The 22,979-nt window shown below is 48.0% G+C and overlaps 1 protein-coding gene and 1 non-coding gene across 2 annotated transcripts; one reads left to right on the forward strand and one right to left on the reverse strand.

Moving 5' to 3' along the window:
* Nucleotides 1-73: 73 nt before the first annotated feature.
* On the reverse strand, nucleotides 74-147 carry TRNAN-GUU. The gene has a single exon. It is a non-coding gene; the product is annotated as a tRNA-Asn (tRNA).
* Nucleotides 148-6,529: 6,382 nt separating this feature from the next.
* On the forward strand, nucleotides 6,530-14,238 carry LOC104689905 (arachidonate 5-lipoxygenase activating protein). Its single transcript, XM_019286303.3, has 5 exons — nucleotides 6,530-6,661; nucleotides 10,226-10,325; nucleotides 11,284-11,354; nucleotides 12,647-12,728; nucleotides 13,363-14,238. The coding sequence occupies exons 1-5, from the start codon at nucleotides 6,592-6,594 to the stop codon at nucleotides 13,523-13,525; spliced, it is 486 nt and encodes a 161-aa protein (XP_019141848.1). The 5' UTR covers nucleotides 6,530-6,591; the 3' UTR covers nucleotides 13,526-14,238.
* The last annotated feature ends 8,741 nt before the right edge of the window (nucleotides 14,239-22,979 follow it).

A 22,979-nucleotide genomic window follows, 5' to 3' on the forward strand; every position in this document is an offset into this window, starting at 1 on the left:
GGGCCGGTTACAGCCCCTGCCGCTGGCAGGAGGGAAGGAAAAAGGCACCGCCCGTCACAAAACAGTCGCGCCCCGTCCCTGGGTGGGCTCGAACCACCAACCTTTCGGTTAACAGCCGAACGCGCTAACCGATTGCGCCACAGAGACGCGCTGGAGTGCTCTGTCGCCGAGTTACCGCTGATTCCCGCTCTGGCTGGGGCGGCTTTGTGTTCCTTTGTGTTCCTGCTGCTGCCCGCTCCTTCCAGGGGCTGCGGGTGTGCGGGTTGAGGTTTTTCATCACCAGCTTTGGTGCCTGTTTGCTTTTTTAATCTGAAGAACGGTCCTTCCTTTACTTTTCTTTGTGTTTTCTCTGTTGTTTTGTTTTCTCTGTGGCCTTTTTTGTTTGTTTTCCTGAGGGATTGGGAAAGAGTGGACAAGCAGAAAAATATAGTGTTTGAAGTTCTGCCTGTTGGTGGGACAGTTGCAGATAGGAGCCTGAAAGCTGCTCTCTGAGACAGCCCAGCTGGCAAGAGGAAGCTCTGAGAGTACCTGCCAAGGATGAGGAAGGCAAAAATTAGCATTGCCCTATTATTAACATGGCCAAAGGATCCAACATCTTTCCTCCTGATAATTAGAGTTCCAAAAGGACTAGTTGTGACCAGAGACTTAACAGGAGACAAAATTTACCACACAGTGACCTTTGATTCAAAGACCTTTGATAATTATTTGCAAGAGCTAATGGAAAGCGGGAACACTGGCAGAAATGACACAGGGCAAAAGAGACTTCTCAAAGCAGAGTGGAGAGGAAGACCTGGGAATCTCTGCCCAGGAAGCCTTGCCTCAGCTCTAAACAGTCTTATTAACAGAATTATTAATCAAATTGCAGTCACCTAAAAGGTAATAAGATGATAATGGCAGCAAATAAAAACCAAATCAGCAAGGAAGATGTACCCCAGATGGATGAGGGCCAAGTCTGGGAATACTTAAGCAACCTGCATGTACATAAGTCTATTGATCCTGATGGCATATACCCACAGGTGCTGAGAGAAATGGCAGATCCATTGCAGTCTCCATCAGCTTTGATCAGTCATGGCAATGAGGGGAAGTGCCCAAGGATGGGGGTACAGCAACATCACCCCCATCTTCCAGAAGGGCAAGAAGGATGACTGGGGGAACCAGTCAGCTTCACCTCAATCCTTGGGAAGGTGATGGATCAGCTAATCCTGGAAACCATCTTCAGGCACATCAAAGACACAGAAATCACCAGCAGTTGGTCAGTATGGCTCAAACAAGGGGAAGCTATGCTCGATAACTTGATAGACTCCTGTGGTGAGGTGACAGCCTGGTAGAAGAGAGGAGGGCAGTGGATACTGTCTGCCTGGACTTCAGTGAGGCCTTCGACACTGCCTCCTGGGAGATTCTTGCAGAGAAGCTGTTGATGTGTGGGTTGGATAAGCAGACAGTGAGGTGGATTGTAAAGTGGCTGTTGTGTCTAGAGGGTGGTGATCAGTGGCATGATGTAGTTGGAAGCCAGTGTACCCCAGGGATCAATACTGCACAACATTCCATTAATGATCTGGGTGATGGGCCAGAGTTTACCCTCAGCAAGTTTGCAGGCAGTACCAAACTCAGAGGAGTGGCAGACAGAGCAGAGGGTGATGCTGCTATCCAGAGGGACCTTGACGGGTTGGAGAAATGGGCTGATGGGCACCTCATGGAGTTCAACAAGGAGAAGTGTGGAGTCCTGCAGCTGTAGACAAAAGAAATATGCACCAAGACATGCTGGGGGCACCTATCTAGAAATCAACCTGACAGAAAGGAATTTGGGTGTCCTAGTGGACAGAAGGTTGAACACGAGCCAACAATGGGCCTTTGTGGCCAAGAAGGTGAATTGTACCCTGGGTCACATCAGACAAAGCGTTGCCAGCAGCTCAAGAGAGGTGATTCTGCTCCTCTGCTCAGCTCTGGTGAGGCCACCTCTGAAATACTGTGGGTAGAGTTAATTTTCTTCCCACTAGCTGGCATGTGGCTCTCTTTTGGATTTGTGCTGGAAACAGTGCTGATCACAAAGGGATGTTTTAGTCACTGCTGAGCAGGACTTACGCAAAGTCAAGGCCTTTTCTGCCTCTCACATCACTCCACCAGCAAGTGGGCTGGGGGTGCATGAGAATTCGGAGGGGACACAGCTTGGACAGCAGATCCAAGGATTACCCCATACCATATGGCATCATGCTCAGCATATAAAGCTGAGGGAAGAAGGAGAAAGGGGAGAACATTTGGAGTGATGGTGCTGTCTTCCACAGTAACCATTATGTGTGATGGAGCCTGGCTTTCCTGGAAATGGCTGAACACCTGCCTGCCTGTGGGAAGCAGTGAATGCATTTGTTGTTTTTCTTTGCTTGCATGTGTGGATTCTCCTAACCCTTTTCTCACTTTTATCCTTCTGATTCTCTCCCCCATCTCACTGGTGGGGAGTGAGTGAGTGGCTGCGTGGGGCCGAGTTGCCAACTGGGGTTGAACCATGACAATGAGACACAGAGGGTGAGGAGGAGAAGGCTGTGCCAGGGGGTCCGGAGGGACTACAGTTTCAGTCTTCCAACTCTGTGTTTTGAGCTGAATTTGTACAAAAGGAATGTGGAGACAGTAAGTGAAAGGAGGAAGCCTGTGAAATGTGGAGAAGGAGGGGTTTTTGAGGTGGTGCTCTGCTGGCTCCCACAATGTCATTCTCTGGGCTGTGCAAAAGGAAGCCAGCATTTTAAAAACTGCAGCGTTGCCCTTTTCATCATGCTGCACTTCACATTTCCAGCTCTGTTCATGCACTCCGTGGGGGTTTTGTCAGGATTCAGCAAGGATGCGATGCTGAAGCAGGCTGCCGTGAGGCAGGTAGTCACCCACGTGTGTGTGTGTGTGTGTGCGTGTGTGCACTACGTTTGGTGGTGCTGTGGCTTTTGAAGTTTGCAAAGCAGAGTGCTAATATTAACCAGCCAGTCCAAGGGGCTTGTGTCTCCTTGCATTTATGATAAAGCATGACAGCTGGGTGTCACCTGGCATTTATATGTGGGAGGTTCACACAAGCAGCCTTTATTTTATCAAGACACACTTTCATTGGAGTCCTTGCTGCTGAGCACTGATCAGAGTGCATGAGAGGAGAGGAGAGATGAACATCCCAAAAGATATTTATAGATCTGTGTTCCCAGTCCTTTCCTCTTCATCATGAAAGCAATTCTACAAAAGGGTTATTTTGACTGGCTGTTCAAGATTCCAGAGGAGGAGATTAATGTGCCAGAAGCCTTGCAGCGCAACTGGAAAAGCTAGCTGGCTTTGCACATTTTCGTGAGCTTCATGGCTTACTGTGTCAAGGTTATCTTCCTCAGACAGGACAATGTGGATGTTAAACAGCCATGCAGCAAGCAAAAGGGCTGGGGTCTGACAGCAGCTGCTGAAGCGCTGAATTACCTGTGCCTGAAGAGGTCTGACCACAGCTGGGGGTTACAGAAGGTGCAGGCACTGTTCCTCAAAGTGTGTATCCCACCCCCTACACCCCCTTTTCTTTTTTTGTCTACTCAGGAAAATCCCTTATTTCAAACAGCCAAGTGAGATATGATGGAGGTGTCTTGCACTGATCTTTCTCCCAGGTGGACCAGGTTTTCCAGTGGTGCCAGGTTTGTCTTATCCAGACAGTGCTCCTGTGTGTGTGTGTTTAGGTCTCAGGGAGAAGGAACAATTTAATGTGTAGATATGGAAAAAACTGTTATCAGAGTCATTTTAGCCCTCCCTTGCCAAGGCAATTCCCCAAACTGCAAAAATATTGCCAGAATCTCCTTGTACCCTGCAGCTATTCCAGTGCCAAGGGGTATGAAAAGGTAATATTCCTCCCCACGCAGGGTTTCTGCTCTGTCTGGCTATACAACAGTGTTACCTTGCCACGGTAAAGGGACTTCTTCTTCCATGTCTCACATGCCATCTTGATTTCCTTGTTTTTCCTCAAGCAGAGCCCTCAGAGTGATGCTGCACTTAAAAAAACCCAAACAACAAAAAACCAGCAAAACAAAACTCTGCAGTTCATTTCTTAAGGCAGCCATATCAAAGAGGTTCTTGGTGGCAAAGCTTTTTTCTCCCTGCACACCAAGAAATCATTTTAACAAGCCCTGGAGTTGATGTCATGTGTTTTTTTTCTGCAGGGAGGAGTGCAAAACCCTGCTTTTCTCCACACATACACGTGGGATGGCTTTGGAGCAAAACTGGGTAAGAGGAGGGAACAGGCTGGATTTCCAGAAAAGCGCCGGGGATGTCAAATGCCAAAATGCCAAAGTGTGCTGTGATGCCAAGAGGTGCCAGGGAGAAATCAGAAGGGGCAGAGCAAAAGAGCAAAGTGGGGACGAGTGTGTGGTGAGAGGCACTGAGCAGCAGCAAAGCAAAGAGCTGGAAAACAAAGAGCAGGACAAGGAGAAAGCAAAGGCATCAAGAGCTCAGCTCTCACGATCCCTCGCACACAGGGCGAGAGATGGGAGCTTGGGTCAGCCAGCTGGAAAGCCTGCTGGCATAAACTCCTGGTGTGTTGTGGGGTTTTTTGCATTATGGCATCTTCACACCTCAGCAGCCTGATTCCTACCCCTTTTTATACAAGAGTTCTGCTGAATAGAAGCCACCTCTGGGAAGTCTTTGATAGCAGGGAAGCATGTGTGTTTTCTTGGCAAGTTGGAGCAGGCTCATGTGCTTGTGCTGCCACTTGTAAATCAAAAGCAAGCTGCAGGCTGCCTGATAGGTTTGCACCGGTGTAAAACAGGCAGCAGAAGGGGAAGGCTCGGTGCCTGCTGCAGGAGAATGACTGGGAATCCTCCTACCATAGATGCCCCGAGGACCTGTGCTGTCCCCTTCACCCTCTCCTGTCAGCAGCTCCCTCCTGCTTGCCCATGCCCATGCACAACTCCTCTCTTTACAGTCATAACATTGATCTCTGCTTAGACAATATTCCTCTTTTGACTTAATTTCATAGCAGCTTTTAGGTGATGGGTTTTTCTTCTCAGAAGATTAGTAGATGCTTAGCATTAAATACCATCCCTAAATACCAGCTACAATCCTATGCTCAATAGACCACAAAACATAAACATTGATGTTCAAGTAAGAAAATAGCATATTCTGGGGAAAAAGAGAACTTTAGTCTGAATAAAAGCATTCTCAAAGAGCTGTTGTACTTCTCTATTTGTTCTTGGATTTAGGTTTTTTCCTAAAGCAAATCTGGCAAATTTTTACATTCTGAAGAAAATACCACAAGCCAAATCTAAACCTAGATGCTCTTTATGGCCTTGCTTCTCACACAGTTGTATCTGTATGGACTGTAGGGAAGGTATCCCAGAAAGACAGCCTTTTCCTATTAAGATAACTATGTCACAGCTCACAGTGTTAATCACTGACCTCTCAGCCAGTTTCATTTACATTTCCGTTTATTTGTTTATACCCAAATTATATGAGAGTTTTCCATATGTAAGACTACAGATTATAAAAATTTGCATGATAGAGAGACTGGGTAAAAACACCATTGTAGGTAAATGTGTCCCCATTGAAAAAGATGGGGTTTGCAGGTTGGCTCCTGCTGGGAACTCATACCTGGCTGTGTCCCATCCAGAGTGAGGTCTGATTTGCCTGTGACAGTAGCTGGTGAGTGATCTCTCCCTGCCTTTATCTCAACCCCTTAGCCTTTTGTTATATTTTCTCTTCCCTGTCCAGCTGAGGAGAGGAGAGATAGAGTGGTTTGGGTGGGCACCTGAAGTTCAGCCAAGGTCAACCCACCACTCTGTCCAACACTGCAGCCTGTGCTTCTGGGCCAGCTTCACCAAGGGATTGGATCCGAGCTGTGAACATGCTGCAGCAGTTGTGCTCAGCTATATTGGGCTTCAAGCACTAAAACTGGGGCACAACTGTGAAGTCTGAGCCTGTAAAACACTGAATGCACATAGCTGTCACTGACTTCCAAGGAGTTACTCGTAGGGGGAAGGATGCAGGATCCATGCCTGGTACATATTTCTGTGCTCACCAGCAATGCTCACAGCATTAGTGCATTGCCCATTCCAGTATGCCAGGGGGTACAGGAGTTTGGCTTGTGACATACAGGCCTGGAATGTCCTCACTGGTGAGACTGATGGAGATGTGACCAGGGAGAGCATCTGCATGAGAGCAACAACATTACTGAGACTTGTCAACATTATTTCTCCTCCCAGCTACTTGTGGAGTGGTAGGGCACTTGCTGACAATGCCATGATAGCCTGACTGGTTTCTTCCAGCCTTTTGCTGTTCTACACAGCTGGCCAAATGCTTAGACATACTTTAGATATCCAGGTAGGAAGGACAATAGATATCTTTCCACATTATGTATCCTCTTAGATCACAGACCTGTAATTTCTTGCTTGCCTGGGCTTCATCTGTTTACCATGAGTGAGCGAGCCTGCGGTTATTGGTCTGACAGGCATCAGAGCAGAGGGTGCTGCCCCTCTCCTGTGAAGCCGTAGGAAGTGTTTCATGATTCAAGATAAGACCTTCACTTCCTCATTCTGTGTCTGTAGTACTGAGCTGCCACCGAGGCTGCACCGTCCACCCTGACAGCCCGCTCACAAAATGGACCAGGAGACCCTGGGAAGCATTGTCCTGCTTGCCATCGTCACCCTGATCAGTGTTATCCAAAATGGTAAGATAAAAACAAGCATTTATTTAAAGGATAAAAGGGAGCTGAGGAAAGTTCAGGATGATATATGTTGAGCTGATCTTTGGATAGATGATCTTTATTTATAAGTGCATGCATGCTTAGGCATGGCTTTGGCTTTAGAAATGGTCTTCTAAGCATGGAATTTTGTGTGCCATTGTGGAAGTATCCTGACAGTCACATGGTCCTGCTCTCTGATATTCTAGAGTGAGTTTATTATACATTTCAGCTAATGTAAGGACTAATATGCTGGGATACCCTGTGGCAATATGCATTTTGATTTGATGACTAAGACCTCCTTTTCCGACCTAGGTCCCTGCTGTGGTCAGCCAGGGCTACTCTCAGCTGGAGTTCTGCTGCCATGGGCAGGGAAAGAGTCCCTGGGGGGGCTGCAATGGGTCAGGCCTTTGTGTGGAGCTGGGTGAAGGGGACAGAATTGGAGGAGTCTGTGTGGGCTATTTGTGGGCAGGCAGCTCTCCTGCTTTCCTGCATCTCCGAGTCCTGCAGTATAACTAATCTCCTTTAACTGTGGTCCCAAGAACACTGCACATTTCCGGAGATGGTGAAGTTTCCTTCTCTAGGTCTTATTCAGACCGTGTATAGTCCCTTGTATATTCTTCAAGATTTTTTAAATAAAACAAGTCTCTCTCCTGTGCAAATTTGATTTTAACTTCATCACCCTCTCTTACAAATACTTACTTTAGCAGGAAATTCTGCCCAGAATACAAAGAAAGGATTGAGTTTTGCCTCAGCTGCACTAAATTTGCCCAGGTTCAAAGAGATTCAGCAGTGGGATGGGGGCTGGTGAAAATTCCAGAAATCTTTAGTGAAGGCTTCTTACTACAAATGGGAGATTCCCACTGAACACAAACACTGAACATTTCCTAGGAAATGGGCTATTCTTGGGCTGCTGCAGAGAGGGGAAGTGGTGAGAGCCTTGCTGCCAAGGAACAAAAAAAAAAGGGAGATGCAGACTGATTAATTTCAACATAGGCACTAAATGCCATGTCATTTAACCCAATGTTATTCTCTGGTAAATGCACAGTGTGTGACATCACCAGAATATGGCACATTAACACCAGAGCATGTACCATAATTAAGAAAATGTGTCAAATATGCATTTCTTGCTATTTAATCATATGACTTTATATAAAGGGTTTTTTCCTCTCACTCAGACATGTCAGACTTCCATCCATGTGCTTTTACCTCATGGAAATCTGTCTGTGATATTATTGACCCAACTGCTACAAAGGGGAAGCAGGATGCTTGGCAGAGTGTGCCAAGCACGTGAGGCAGACAGCCCTAAACCATGATTTCAAGCCTTGCATCATCTGATTTCCTCTTCCCAAGCTTTCTGTCTAGAAAAGTCTTGCAGTGAATGCAATAAGGAAGGCAGTAGAAATGTTTGTCAAGGGGTGTCAGGTGTACTGAATTCTTGCCATGGCTCTCATTCAGGAAAGCATTTGGGCATCTGCTTGGCTAAGTGCATGAAGTCAGTATCATGTAAATTTGTGATTATATGCTTCTCTGCATAGGATGCAGGACTAGAAAACAACTTGGGTGAATGCTGTTATTCCTAAAGATGGAGGTGGGCTATGTTGCTGCCCCAGTCTGCTGTCCATTTACTGTCACCTTGTTCATGAAGGAAATCTCCACATCCCACACAATGACTCATGTGGCTGCATACCACTGAGTGCCGCATGCAGCCTAAAGTTTTGTTCTTTTGTCGGAGAGATGTTGCAATCCAGCAGCTTTCAGGGCAAATCAGTGATCATTGCTGAGCAGATCAGGACAGAGGAAGCAAAGTGGAGAGAGAAAAAGAGCATGTTTGCAAGCACTGGCTTGGTTGGATCATCAGTTCCCAGTTTCTGTTGGCATGGACTTGTGAAACAACCAGGCTTACACTGAACCCTTGCACATTACCTTGGTCAGAGTGGGACTGCCACTGTTCAGGCTCTGGGCAGTCTGTGCAGCCTTGGAGCCTCAGGACATTATCTCCTGGAACAGCTGAGCTGAATTAAACCTCTCCACTCCAGTCTTGCTCTGCTCACTCCTCTCCTGCTGGCTTGTGAAAGCACCCTCTTGCCTCCTGGCATCACGGAGCATCTCTCTAGCAGCAAGCTGATATTTGGGAAGTGGCAGCACCTGCAGCAGTGGAGAGGAAGATAAATAGCTTACTTGGCTTTCTCGGAAGCTGTGGTATTTTCTAGAGATTTCACATGTATGATAAAAGAAAGGGAGAAGTTATGCTTCCAGTGAGTCCATGCAGTCCCAGACCTACAGAAAGTGGTTTCCCATCGCTGCAGCTTAGCACTGGACAAAAAAGTGCTGATCAACCCTATCCTCTTCAATTAGGTCCTCTTAGTCACTGTAGGCAGGGTAACTTCTTGCCAAAGGCTGGGCTGGTGGGAAGATGTGGGTGCTGGAACTCCCGGTGGCTGGGCCACTGGATGGTGTCTGGTCTGGGTCCCCCAAGAGCTGGCCAGTGCACTGTGCTGGTGGCAGTGGGGGGGTCTGCAGCTTGGCTCAGAGTAGGGGTGCTGACTTAAAGCACTGAGGTTTTTTCTGCAGAAGGGTTGTATGTACCATGGGGATCAAACAATACTGGAAACCAAAAAAGTCCATAGTTTTTATTAAAGACAATGGAAGTACAAAAGACCTACAGCATCAATGGAGGGGGAAAAAGGAGGCAACTCTTCCAATTGAAGGAATGAAATCCTGCAGCTTATGTAGTTAAATTTTTACTGTTATAATAATGTATTTCCAGATGGGCTATCTTTTATGTATATATATTTGGTTAATATTCCAAGCCACAGAGTGATTTGGATGCACTTGAGATGGGATGCACGACAACAGAAAGCTTGCAGCTTGTAGCCTGCCAGAGCTCTCTCTGGTGTATTTAGACATATGATTGATGGTCTCTGGTTTAGTGTCATCAGATAAAACGTGTTTGTCAAGAGTATGATACATTATCTTGTGGTGCTGCATTTTTGCAGCAGCTAACACTCTGACACAACTCTGTTGCTTAAAAGGAGGATACACACAGATCAGCCATTAAGACCAGGCTTTTTGTGGGCCTTTCTGGGAAAAGAACCAGCCCTGCAGCATGTCCTTGGTTTGGCAAATGGGTTTCACTAAAAGAGAATAGACTCCCTTGTCTCTCTGCTCTGTTGGAGAGCAAGATTTGGGGTTGGCAGCTCTGTCTGGAAAGCTCTTTTCCCACTGGGAGCTCAAAGGACCAGGTCAGGGCAAGGCTTCTGCAGCAGAGATGCAGGCTGCCTGAAGTGCAGTGTTGGGATGAAGCAGGGATTGGAGGTGAGAGCCTGCTATCAGTCACACACAGACATGTGGGGATGCATGGAGGGTTTGGTTAAACCCGGGTGACAGCAAGCACACTGGCCACATCCTGCACCTCCATGCACCTGTATCTTCTCCTGCCATCTGCCCAGCTTGGATGCTCATGGGAACAGAGCTGAGCCCACAAAGCCCAGCTTCTGCAATATCTCCAGATGACATCTCAGACTGAATACTCTGTGGTTTCCTTAACAGCTTTTTTTGCTAACAAAGTGGAGCATGAAAGCAGACACTGCAACAGCAAGGGGTTGCAGCGGCAGGGGTCCTCCTCCTTCGACCGTGTCTACACTGCCAAGTGAGTAGACACTGCCAACTGAGGCAGAGTGGGGTTCATCATGCTCTTCATTAACATTAAATCCAAACCCTTTTAGGGGCCAGAGGTGGATTCCAAATGCCCTCAGATGAAGACTTTTTACATAATCCCTTTCTGCTCTCAGTGTTCAGACCTGTGGTTTTCGGATATATTTGCTGTGTGAATTCAGCACCCTTCTTGCCACCATGTGCTTCATCTATATAGGTCTTGCAGCCATTATGAGTACTGTGTCTCTTCATTTGGGAATCAGTTCACTCTTCCCTGCTGGAAGTGTGACACAAGCACAGCCAGAGTCCCAAGGGCACTGTGGCTCAAAAGGAAAGAGCCAGCAGAGAGACGTCAGCCTGCTGAGGAGCAAGTAGGTGGCAGAGCTTGTACAAATCCCTTGGCACACAGCTCCCCACTTCTCCACTTCTTTGCTACATAGAATCACTCTCAACTTCTTCACTTCTCCCCCTCAGAAAGCAATCCCAGCTGAAGGAGGCAGCTGGAAACCATTCCTGTTCCCCTGCAAAGACACATGTTAACTCTGTGAGACACTCTTATTTGTGGTGCAATTCTACATTTGTTGGTTTCCTCCAATAGCTTTATTAGTATGACTCAATTAAAAGGACTTTAAGCCAATAAAGCTCACAGCATCTATCATGATCGAACAGGTTAGGGAGAAAGTGGCTTTCACAGGTGCACACGATGGTTTGTTTTCCTCATCAGGCAGCACAAAGACATCCGCTATCTGAGTGAGGAAACAGGGAAGCAGATGTGGGTGAGGAGTCCAGCTCCTGGCAGATCAGGAGCCTCCCACTGCTCTGGGATAAAAGTCTACTGTCAATGGCACTAGTGCAGCCCAAATTCACCTGCCACCATTCTCTGCTGGTGAAACATACTGATTTTGTTTCTATTTGCCTGTGCTCTGATTTCTCTCCTATAAATTCTGTTCTAGCCAGAACTGCGGACACGCGTACCCAACGTTTCTCGCTGTGCTTTGGTGTGCTGGCCTCCTCTGCAGCCAAGGTAACATTCTTTTGTTTGGTTTTTTCTCCCTTCAACTTGGCACCACAATCAGCAAGGGATGGCAAGTGCTTTGGAAGTTACACTTCCAGGGACCAACCCTCCTGCAGCAGGGGAACCTCTCTTACCCTCCTGTCCTGGAGCTAACACTCATGACGTGGCTATGCCAACAGATGTGTTCCCAGACATGATTCAGGGTAGTCCAGGCCAGGGACATTTCTCATACTGGCATTATGGGTGAGTTCCCTTTGTTTTGGGTGAAGGGTTTAGTACTTGGTTGCTGGATGCAACATTATTCACTTTTGGGACAGGAAATGGACTCAAATTATTAATTTGCCAGAACTGCCAGGTCTCTCCTGTGCTGAGGGCAACCCAGGACTGTTTACCTGCATTTCTAATTGTGATCCCCTGCAACGCAATGTGAGTTTATCTAACATTAAGATGAATACATGTACCTGGGGTACATGTCTATTCTTTCTGGGAAAAAAAGGTGTTTCCTGACCAGGAGAAGAAGGAATTTTGTCTGCAGTTGTGGGAAAAGCTAGAATTATGGGGGAAACCCCCTTTTTATATGCTCAGAAGTTGGTATTGGACCATAGTGTATCCTCCACCTGCTCCTAGTGAAGTACATCTACCAACTGCCTTCTCTTTCTGGTGAGGGCAGTGCCTGAGTTGGCACTCTCTTTCCTGAGCCTGGTATGACCCACACTGGGTTTCACAAAACCGTAGAATGGTTTGGCTTGGAAAAGATCTCAAAGATCATCTCATTCCAGCTCCCTTGCCAGGGGCAGGGACACCTTCCACTAGACCAGATTGCTTGAAGTCCCATCCAGCCTGGCACTGAACTCTTCCAGGGATGGGGCATTCACACCTTCTCTGTGAAACCTGTGCCAGTGCCTCACCAGTCTCACAGTGAAGAACTTCTTTCCTATATATAATCTAAACCTGCTCTCTTTCAGGTTAAAGCCATTTCCCCTTGTCCTATGAGTTCATGTCCTTGTAAAAAGTTCCTCTCCAGCTTTCTTGTAGGCATCTCAGAGGATGATAGGGAGTGTGTGCTCTGCAGTGGGCACAGTTGTGAGCACGATTACACCCGCAAAGTCTTCAGAAAATCTGGAGTGAGGGCAAGGCAAGTGCTCTGTTTCCCATGCAGAGGTCTCCATCCCAGTTCCAGTGCTTGTCCCATAACCCAAGGCTGCAGATTCCCGTTTCCCATTCCAACCCAGGCAGCAGATGGAGACATACAGTGAGACCTGGGCTGGTGTTGTTAATGCACTGTTTTATCATTTACCCAGCTCCTGCTGCCTTTGCTGGCCTGATGTACTTGTTTGTGAGGCAGAAGTACTTTGTGGGCTACCTCGGGGAGAGGACTCAGAGGTAAGGACTTGCAGAGCCTCTTTACAAAACCCAGAATGTGGTAGGAGCACAGCCAGATGCTGCCACTTCCATAGGCTCAGCTGCTGGCTTGTGGTGCTGCCTGCAACAGATGCTGGCATTCCGTAGTGCAGGAAAGCCCCTCTCTTTTGGAGGAATGGGGGTAGCTGTGGGAGATGTCGGATGTGTAGCAGCACTGGGGTCAGGGGGCCTGCAGCTCCTGCTCACAGGACTCTGCAAACACAGGTTTGCATGTTTGTGCCACTACTTGCACAAGATTGTCCTTTTATATTAATATTTGTATTTTATTTATATTAATAAATTACACACATGTGAAACAGAGTTGTCCCACAGCCTGTGATGGCTGAAAACACATTCAAGTCCCTCTGAACAGACACTTGTAAGCAGCAGCCTACTCTGAGAACAGAAGGCCAAATCCAGACCCAAATGGATCCTGAAAATGACATTTAAGTCCTCGCAACTGCCTGGCAATACAAGACAGAAAAGAAATTTGCCCCCTCTCTCTCAGCTCCTGACGTCTTTCAGCTGCTCTCAACAGCAGAGTCCAAAGTCTGAGGGTTGTTCCATGAGGTGATGCACATTAACAAAGTGCTTTTCCCCATTTCTGTCTCCTCAGCACTCCTGGTTACTTGTTTGGAAAGCGCATAATTTTGTTCCTGTTCCTCATGTCTGTGGCTGGAATACTCAACTACTATCTCATCTTCTTTTTCGGAAGTGACTTTGAAATACACATTAAGACGATAACCAGCGCGATCTCTCCATTGCTGCTCATACCCTAACTCCCCACAGCACTGAGGGGGTCAGCACGCTTTGTATATCAATGCCCAGAAGCTGTCATAATTCAACTGTTTAAGAAATGAATCCATAACCCAGTGAGATCTCTGTAAATCTCATGCTTGATGGGCTCTGTAGTTTGATTTAACCTTGCTTTTTTCTTCAGAAAAATGATTTATCATCAGCACTTGGCACACCCGAGGAATGGTAACAACTTCCAGTTAACTCTTTAGAATTTTTTCCCTGAAGTGCAGCTTGCAAGCTGATTGCATGACTGGAAGGGACATTGTATGCTTGCTTCGTAACTGTGTTGTACTTAGCTTTTGTCCCAAAACCCAGGATCCTCTCAGTGTTGTTCCTGACTGATGGCTCCCACAGTCACTCTCAGATAACAAGAACAGCCTTTCACCGGCGTCCCACATGCCCCTGCCCGCATAAAGGCATGGAGCAGCCTCTTCACCTACCGTTTCCCTCCGACTTGTTGATGACCAAGCTCTTGCTGTCGCAGGAGGGTGGCAAATTGGCTCCTCTCTGGTCTTCCTTGATAAATATTCATGTGCGTAACACTCACCACACTGATTTCATTTACACTTCAGCCTCTTTGTTCTCCCAGAGCCGGGAAAAGGAGTAGTGTGTAAATGAGGAGGTAGTGTGTTGCCGGCGGGGTTGGTTTTGTTTTGATTTGCTTTGTTTAATAAAACAGTCCAAAGCGAAGAAATCTGTCTGCTGCCATCTTCTTTGCCCGGTGCATGATCCCAGTGCTCCGTGGCTCAGCAGCCGGCCAGAGAGCGGAGCAAGGGCAGTAGCACCGGGCTGTTCGTGCAAGCAGCTGATGGCCCTGGGCACGGCCCTAAAAGGGCGAGTTTAACAAGTGCCCCTCTATGAGCACGGTCAGTGCTCTGCTTCCAGCACTGACAACGTGCCCCGCAAGTCCACGCTGAGGAGCGCTTTGATTAGCAGTGCAGACCGAGGTAGGCAAACAGGTAGCGGCAAACTTTTTAAACATTGCTACCCTGCAAGTGCTTAAGCTCTTAGGCCTGCCTGATTGCCACATGCAGGATGGATAAGGCTGTATTTCGTGACTCCTTCGGGGGGGAGATGAGACTCCTCGCTATGTGAGAAGAGGGTTTGCAGAGCTGTTCACAAAAGCAGGTGCAGAAAGCCATCTGCCTTTGTACTACACCGAGGCTGGAGGGTTTTGGTGCTGTCTGATGTGGCAGAGATGCTTTGCAAGGCTGCTCTCCTCTGCAGCTGGCCATTCACATGCATCTTTTTCCTTTTTTTGGCTTCTACAGGAATCTTAGATGTGAAAGATTAGTAATAGACACATTCGTTGCATGATGGTTATAAGTGTTCTCACTGGTTAGAATCAGTAATTAAAAAAATTTAATCTAGCCTTCTAATCAATAGCTGCTGAGACACCTTATTCCCAGGCAGGGCACTCATGTTCCTTCCCTCCATCCTTCTAACACACTCCAAACACTTGTCACACCACACTTGTCCGCTGTAGCTCTCTCCATAGCTCATGCCAGCTGCTTATCCTTGGTGGAGTCCCACTACCCTTCTGCCCCATGGTGTCACTCATCAAGGGATGGAAGCAACCCAGGAGGAGAGGGGTGTAAGCCCTGTGGTTTGGAGCTATGGAGCTCTTCTGCACTGCTGGGATCAGCAAAGGCTCATGCTCCCACCACCCTTGGCCAGTTCAGAGCAGGAGAAGCTTCACCAGCACTAGTCCTTGCTCTCCAGCCTGCTTGGTCTCCCTGGGGTCTGCGACTTGTTTTTGGTGTCTTGGGGTGACTTGATGTTGTATTCCCTATCACTGCACTATGCCCAGAAATTAGTATATATGCCTTTCTATGCTTTTAAACTGAGCCTGAGAGGGGAAAGAGAAAAGTGTACTGTTTCAAAGCAGTTTGTTTTCATGTTCTGAGAACACAGAGATAAAAACATGTCTGCTTCTGCAGAGCGAGGGTGGGGAAAGCACCCTGCTTTTGGCCAGTTTTTCAGCTCCTTTTTTTTCTCCAGAGAGAGATGGAGAGTTGAACTTTTGTTTTCCTGAGACTTTGGTTTTTTCTTTTTTTTTTTTTTTTGTCTGCTGGATTGTTTCAACATCAGAATACATTGGGAGGAATTTCCACCGAGGCCTTGGCCCTGGAGGGGGGCCCACCACCCCGTCCCAGCTCCAAGGAGGGGGAGAGAGAGATCTACAGAAGGACTCTCAATTTTCCCCCAGGTTTCTCTCAGCAGAGCAAGAGGTTTTATTATTTAGCATTATTATCCTTTTCCTATGTGTTTGTTAAATAAATAGTTTTTATCTCTTTCACTTTCCTTCGAGGAAGATTTATTTTTTCCTGAACCTGATGGGGGAGGGGTGGTTGTAACCTGCCTTCTATCAGAGGATATATTTCTAATTTTGACCAGAACAATGGAAACCATCACCTGTGAAAGGTGACTCTCCCAACTCTATGTGTCCACCTTGCAGGTTTCCCCAGTTGGTTGAGTCTCTCCTGGGGCCTTTTTGTCCTCTGTATCAAGAAGCAGCTCACTTGACCTCACTCCTTCCCCTGTCAGCATGAGAAGCAGCTCTCCACCAGCCAGCTATAAAGGGAGGAGGATTCAAGTGTCTGTTTTAGGTCAGATAACCTATCACAGCACTCTGGGGCCTGTCCATTGGACTTGATTGTCCTTGTGGGTCCCTTCCCACTCAAGATATTCTATGATTCTCTCTCAAATGGGTGGTTGGTTTTTACATACTTGTACTTAGGTATGGTCAGGTCATCTTTCAGAGGACCTAAAGCCCATCTTTTGCTGTAATGTTTTATTTTGCAAGAATATCTCCTACTTGCTTCCTCAAAACCTTTCTGATAACAAAAGAGATTAAAATGTAGGCAAAATCCATTTTCCATCTATTGGAAATGGAAATAGTGATAGGATCAGACAAACAGGTACTACATAAATTGATGACTATGTAAATTCTTGGTGAATGTCATGCTGTGTTTTCCATATTACAGGCAAGCCTTGTGGTTTCATTTGCCTTCCCACTCTCTCTGTGAAAGGAAGGCAACATCAGTGATATTTGGGCTTTTCCCACAGTGTTAGACAGCTCCAGTTTCTGTTTTCAGCAGCAAAACCACCCAGATCTTGTTGGTACAGTTGTCAGCACTTAGCACACCAGCTACTCAGAAAACACAGACAGGCTCTTTGCAGGGGGGTTGCACTAGATGACCTTCAAAGGTCCTTTTCATCCCAAACCAGTCTATGATTTTACGATTCAACAGGTAAACATGCAAAAATACAAACACCACTGTAAAAATGCACGCTGGGGTCAAATACACAAGAACCTATGAGGACCTACTGAGCTGCACTGGGCATGGGAACATGGCTGGTGGCAGAAGTGGCAGTCCCCTCTGATGGCTCCTGCTTAAGGCTGGCTCGCAAGCTCCAGGAGCCACCAGCCGTGTTTGGTGCAATGCACAGCACGGCAGCTCCTGACCTGGAGTCACAGCTACGTGTGAACAGCTAACGCTTCCCAGTTCTGCTGATCAGCAACAGTGTGGCCGGCGGGATCAGGGAAGCAATCATCCACCTGTACTCAGCACTGATGAGGCGCCAGAGACCTTATTACTCTCTACAACTACCTGAAAGCTCTCTTCTCCCAAACAGCAAGCAATAGCCTCAAGTTGCACTAGAGGAGGTTTAGATTGGATATGAGGTAAAATTTCTTCACTGAGAGGGTGGTCAGGCATTGGAACAGCCTGCCCAGGGAAGTGATGGAGTCACCATCCTTAGAGGTGTTTAAAAGCTGTGTAGATGAGGCACTGAGGGATGTGGTTGAGTGTTGGACTTGGCAGTCCTGGGATAACAGTCGGATTTGATTACCTTGTAAGTTTTTTCCAACCTGAATGATTCCATGATTCTATTGTTGTGCTGATGCTGCTAATTGTCCCAATTGCCGTGTTGCCAGGCTGTGGGCTTTGCTTCACCACTGGTGCCCTGGCTCATTGCCACGGTGTGCCATTGCCACACCTCATGGCTGTTCGTGCATCGAAATCCCAGGTGCACACACATTCTATCCGTGTGTGCATATTCCATCTGTGCATAGGCACAGTGTATTTACTATCTATCTATCTATCTATCTATCTATCTATCTATCTATCTATGTCTCTAACCATGTTGTAGGTGCTGAGTCATGTGAATGCTGGAGGCTGCTCAGGGAAGGCAGGGAAGAAGGTTGCTCAGGCACCAGCCCTCTCGCAGCTTGCAGGCTGTGTACATCAGAGACTGCAGAGACTGCTGGAAGCCGGGATATCGCAGGTTGCTTTTGATCTGCTGACAAAGGCCTGGAATACATACAGTATTTCTGCCACAGTAACCGCATCTGCTTCCGTACAGCACTACAACCCTCTAGTGGAAACTCGGCCCCATCAGCACGCTGGTGCTGCTGGCCATGGCATGAGCTGTTCCCTCAAGGTTTGAAGCCTGACAGCAATGCAAAAGCATCCACATTTTGGAACAGGTGTATTGTTACTATTGAATGCTATTTTTTATTATTCTGATAAATAGGAGGCCCAGTCCTGAAGCAGGACCCTCCCTTACCCACGCCGAAGCAGGCAGTCTTGCTTAGCACAGGATCCAAGCAAGCAGGTAAAATCCAAGTGAAATAAGAAAAGTCTGTGCACCAGCCACAAGGGTTTCCTGCAGTATTTCCTAGATTCCAGTTACCCAGAGCTTGAAAAATCAGCCTGTGCAGTATCACCTTGGTCTAACTCACACCTCTGCCAAGTCAGGTTTCCGAATGTGTCTCTGAGGATTGGGAAAGTGATTCTGCTGGCATGGAGAAAAGACTGGCCCTGGACACCTTCTTCAGCTCTCACCTGCTCTGAGGTTACTTTCTTCTAGCAGAGTAGCAGGTTTAATATTCACAGAAACCTTTCCAATGCCCTGTTGGGATGGGATACTGCAAGGCACTGAGCACTGTCCCAAGGGAGTGGTGTGCTCCTTGCATATGGCACTGGGAGCAAGACTAGGCCATGCTTGGAAATAGTCCACCCTTGATAAGTGAAAGGGCAATAAAAACTGAGAAGAGTGATAAAACCGTTCACTGTGTGATTTTCAATTGGTCTCGTGTTTCCATGTTTCCCATGGAAAAGCCACTTTTTGAGAGGCTCTGCAGAGCCCAGCGGAGCCCACCAGCACCCTTGCAGAGGACATGCTGACTCCTGGGAGAGGGAAGGATATTGTATGCCATGGTATCCCTTTGGAGCACCTGGGATACAGGTACAAGCTTCGCAATCCCTTTGGGGAATGAAGACTGCTATCCCTGGAGCTGCCAGGAAGCGTGCAGGACATCTCAGCTGTGGTTCCTATCAAGGCAGCTCAGTGGCTCAAGGGGTGAGGGTGGAGAATCAGCCATTGCATTGCTGACTGGCTGCAGTGAAGCAAAGGGTGCTCGTAGCAGCACTGTTGTGATCCCCATGTCCCAGGGACAGGAATAGCTCAACCCAGTGCCTGAACTCTGCCCCTCGGTGTACCTGCCATGGCAGCAGGAGTCTGTGGGCAGGAGAGCATCAGCTCTGCTCCATCCTGCCTGCCAGAACATCTCACTGCTCCCAGCCTGCACATAGAGACATAGAACCTGGCAAAAGTGAGGTTCCTGCCCCAAAGGACAAACAGCCTCCACAGAGACTGAGATGTTTTTCCCCTTTAGAGGAGAAATAAATAACTTTTCAATTTCAGCAGCAAGGATCTTCACACTGTGAGATGATTTCATTAGTCAGAGGAGTTCCTGGGGCTTGGTGCTGGCTGCCTATTGAGCTGCTCAGATGCTGTCCTCTGGGAGCTTCCTGCTCATCCTCAGGGAAAGGGAACCAGACACCAAAAGGGGCAGCTGTGATGTGGGGTGCCGAGAGGAAGTGGGATGTGTTTTCCACCTAAAGAAGTAAAGGTGTGATGACGTTGCAGTGGAGTTAAACTTGGAGTTATGGCAGTGCTGTTTCTGCCATTTGGGAGCTGGCAGGGACTTGTGTGTGTGCCGTGACGTCTCGCAAGGCCGGGGGATGCTCTGGGAGGCTTCGGAGCAGCAGGCTGATGCCTGCTGTGCTGCTATTTGCCACCACTCGTACAAGCATACGATTGATTTATTGTTCCTGTGTTTTCCCAAGAGAGCGCCACTGCTGCCTTCATCCCCAAACAATGTTTTCTGTGCTTTTGGCACAGCGCTTCAGAGGGCGTCAGTCTGATCCAGCAAGAGCCCCCTTGGTGCTCTGGGATTAAACAAAACAGCATGATACCTCCTGGCCAGCTGCTTCTTGCTATTTGTTTTGCTGCAGCGAAGGAATTTCTTTTCAAAAGGCAGTGCCAGCCTTCCCACTGCCCTCAGCAGATGGGAGGGGATGGTGGAGGTCCCTGCCAGCAGCTGTGAGGCTGCAGTCATCTGTCCCTGTGCTCTCCCACCACTGTGGGGACCACAAACCTTTGCTGGTGGACAGATTTACCTCCTTCTCTCAGCCTAGGCAGCTTCAGACATAAACCAAAGCAGGCCATCATTTATCACAGTTCAAGCTGTAGCTCAGTCCTGAGCTATGTTTAACAATACTGAGGTTTCTTGGAGTGTACCTTGCTCCACTTGCCTTCAGTAGAGGCATTGCTGAAGAGCAGAAAATAATAGTTTTCATGGCATGACCCCACTGCTCAGTTCGGCTCTGACCTCATTCTCCAAATCTCATGTGCCCACTCTCCCTGCTTCCTTCAGGATGCTTCCCAAGCATTCCCTTCAGTGCCAGCCTCACTCATTCGTCCCTCCCCATGTTTGTTGTACCCTCCATATCCGTCCTTCTGATCGATGCACCTATTGGCAGAGCCACCTGGTAAGCCATACAGGGATGTGATCTGGCTGAAAACAGCTTTTTTTCCCCCTTTACTGGCTTGTTTTTAATCTACCTCAACTCCCTGATCCCCATTGCTGCATGTGGGGACCTTGACAGAGATCCTTGTGGGGCTCGCAGTGTGCCCCTTCCGTGTGGTGTAAATGTTGTGCTGATATATCAGTCTTGAGATGCTCCTATGGGGCTTAGGTCTCCTTCCCCTTGTTGACACCAAGGCACACAGAGTCACCCAGAGGCCAACCCCCCTTCTCTTCCCTCATACTGTCTGTAGGATTGACACAGCATCCCATGCAGCACAGAAAACATGACTGACCAGGGGTTCTCTCCCAGCTTGCAACCTCTGTTGCAGAACTCTGACAGCACAGACCCTACCCATGACATACCTGTGACACTGCTCGCAGATGTGGAATAGCAGCAGGAAACTGCCCAAGTGTGTCATGGGGACCAAAAGCCCTGCTGGCCATTGCTCATCCCACCCACAGCTGGTTTTGTTCTTGGGCTGCTATATTTCAGAAGAGTACTTCCATTTCCCAAACAGGGTCTTTAGTTTGTAAGTTTGGGGGTATTTTTCTGACTGAAATAGAAGGATGTAGCCCTTCTGATAGGGCTGGCAGCAACAAAGACTTGGCTCAAATTTAAAGAGGTTGCTAATAACACGTTAGCTCCAAGTCCTTGGCAGAAGTCAGCTGTACTTTTCCTGTTCACACACAATTCACACTTCCTTGGAAACAGTCCTTCATAGCAGAAATGAAAACCAGAAAGGTGGATAAACAGTGCTACACTCCTACCTGTTCACAGCCCAGCCATCTCAGTGAGGTGCCCTGAGCCACCAGGCTGTTTGCTCCCATGAGGTGACAAGTCCCCATCCCACCAGAGCCAGCACTTCTCTATGGGATTGCGTGTGCTTCCCCAAGCCTGACATTTCTCAGATGCTGCAAGCCCAGAGCTCAAGACTTACCACATTTGCACCTCAGTAATAGCTACCTCCAGCATTTCACTCTAAAATGTGTTTGGAAGAGTCTGACCTGGTTTCCAAGGTGTTGAGTATCCTGCATCACCACTCATTCTGTGGTGGGCTGATTTGGCATGCTGAATCACCCCTTGCCTCTCTTTCCTCTGCCCTGCCAGATCCCCTGAGACACATTCCGGTTTTCCCCTGCCCTGTGTGGTCTGAGGAGCTTTCAGATGACAGTGTGCTCAACGTGCTAATTTGAAACAGGGGGATCCCACCAGGGCTGCATTCCCAGCACTCGTCAGGCACTGGGCACAATGTGATGGGTGTTTGCTTCCTGTGGGATGCAGAGATGCTCATCTGTGGCCATGGGCATTTCAGACCCACAGACAGCTACATAATGCTCAGGGCTGCCCCAGGGGAACCTTTTGCACTGCTGAGTGGGTGTGAGGGGATCTGGATGGGTCTCCCATGTGCTGCCACCACACAAATTATGAGTGGCAAGTAAGGTTGAGTTGTGAGGCAGCACATCACATGAAAAGGCTGCGGTTTCACACACCACTGAGCACATTTGATATCTTGCAGGCACTGGAAGGAGATGGTTCATAACTTTGTGTGCTTATCTCAACCCTTGCCTTCCCAGTCCTGGTCCCAGTGTCTCATCCATACCTCTGCTTCAGCACCAGCACTCAGCAAATCTCTCCCTGAACCACTCCATCCCCTCAAATGGCAGAAGACCTCTCATTTCTGAGGGTTACAGCTGTCTGCAGAAAGAGCCTGAGAGGCCAGATCTTCTTCAAGATTAATTGCGGGGTGGGAAGTTGTGTTCAGCTGCATCTGTGCAGTGTATTCAGCTTAGCGTAGTTGAAGTCGCACTTAAAAGATGCCTCGGTTGTTGTGGTATTGAACTTGGGATCAGCGCAGGCTCATCCTGTGCAGGCTCAAATGCTGCTTTTAAACACAGCCAGAATTAAAATGAGGCCTGGGGAGTATCATTCTGTTTGCCTTGTGCTTACACTTGGTCACAGGGATCTTGGTCTCAGCCACCATCAGAGGTAGGAACACATCAACAAGCATTTTTTGGGCAGACTCAGTGCAGCTGATCTTATGTTATGATGAATTTCTGCTCCCAGCCAATTTTGCAAAGTACACCACGGCTGTCCAGCAAGGCGGACAGGGTGGTGATGCATGCAGCAAATCAATTAAGAGACACCCTGCCAAATGTAGTCCTTTGTCAAACGATTCAGCAAATGACTACAGGATGGTACAAATGGCTTTTATTAGTGTAGCATGAAAAATTCAGCACTGTAAATGAGAGAAAGATTAGTCCACAGGCCCTCAAGACCATAGCTGGGTAGGGCTTGTTTTCTCTCTCCACCACCTGATGACCATAAGTCACACACAGACCTCAAGACTGGATGGTACCCATCTGCTCCAGGGCTTGCAGTGGAGAAGTAGCCATCTCCTAACATATCCCAGGGTAGGAGACCTCTGCTGGCCTGGGGCATGGCACAGCTCTTGTGCAGGAGCTCCGCACAGCTGCAGCCCCAAGGGCAGTAACAGCATTGAGGTGGGTGCAAACACTCTCCTCGAGGCTTGGGTGAGGGGACATGTCCTGGGACT

Source organism: Corvus cornix, chromosome 1 (assembly GCF_000738735.6).
Source record: "Corvus cornix cornix isolate S_Up_H32 chromosome 1, ASM73873v5, whole genome shotgun sequence".
Classification (NCBI taxonomy): Eukaryota; Metazoa; Chordata; class Aves; order Passeriformes; family Corvidae; genus Corvus; species Corvus cornix.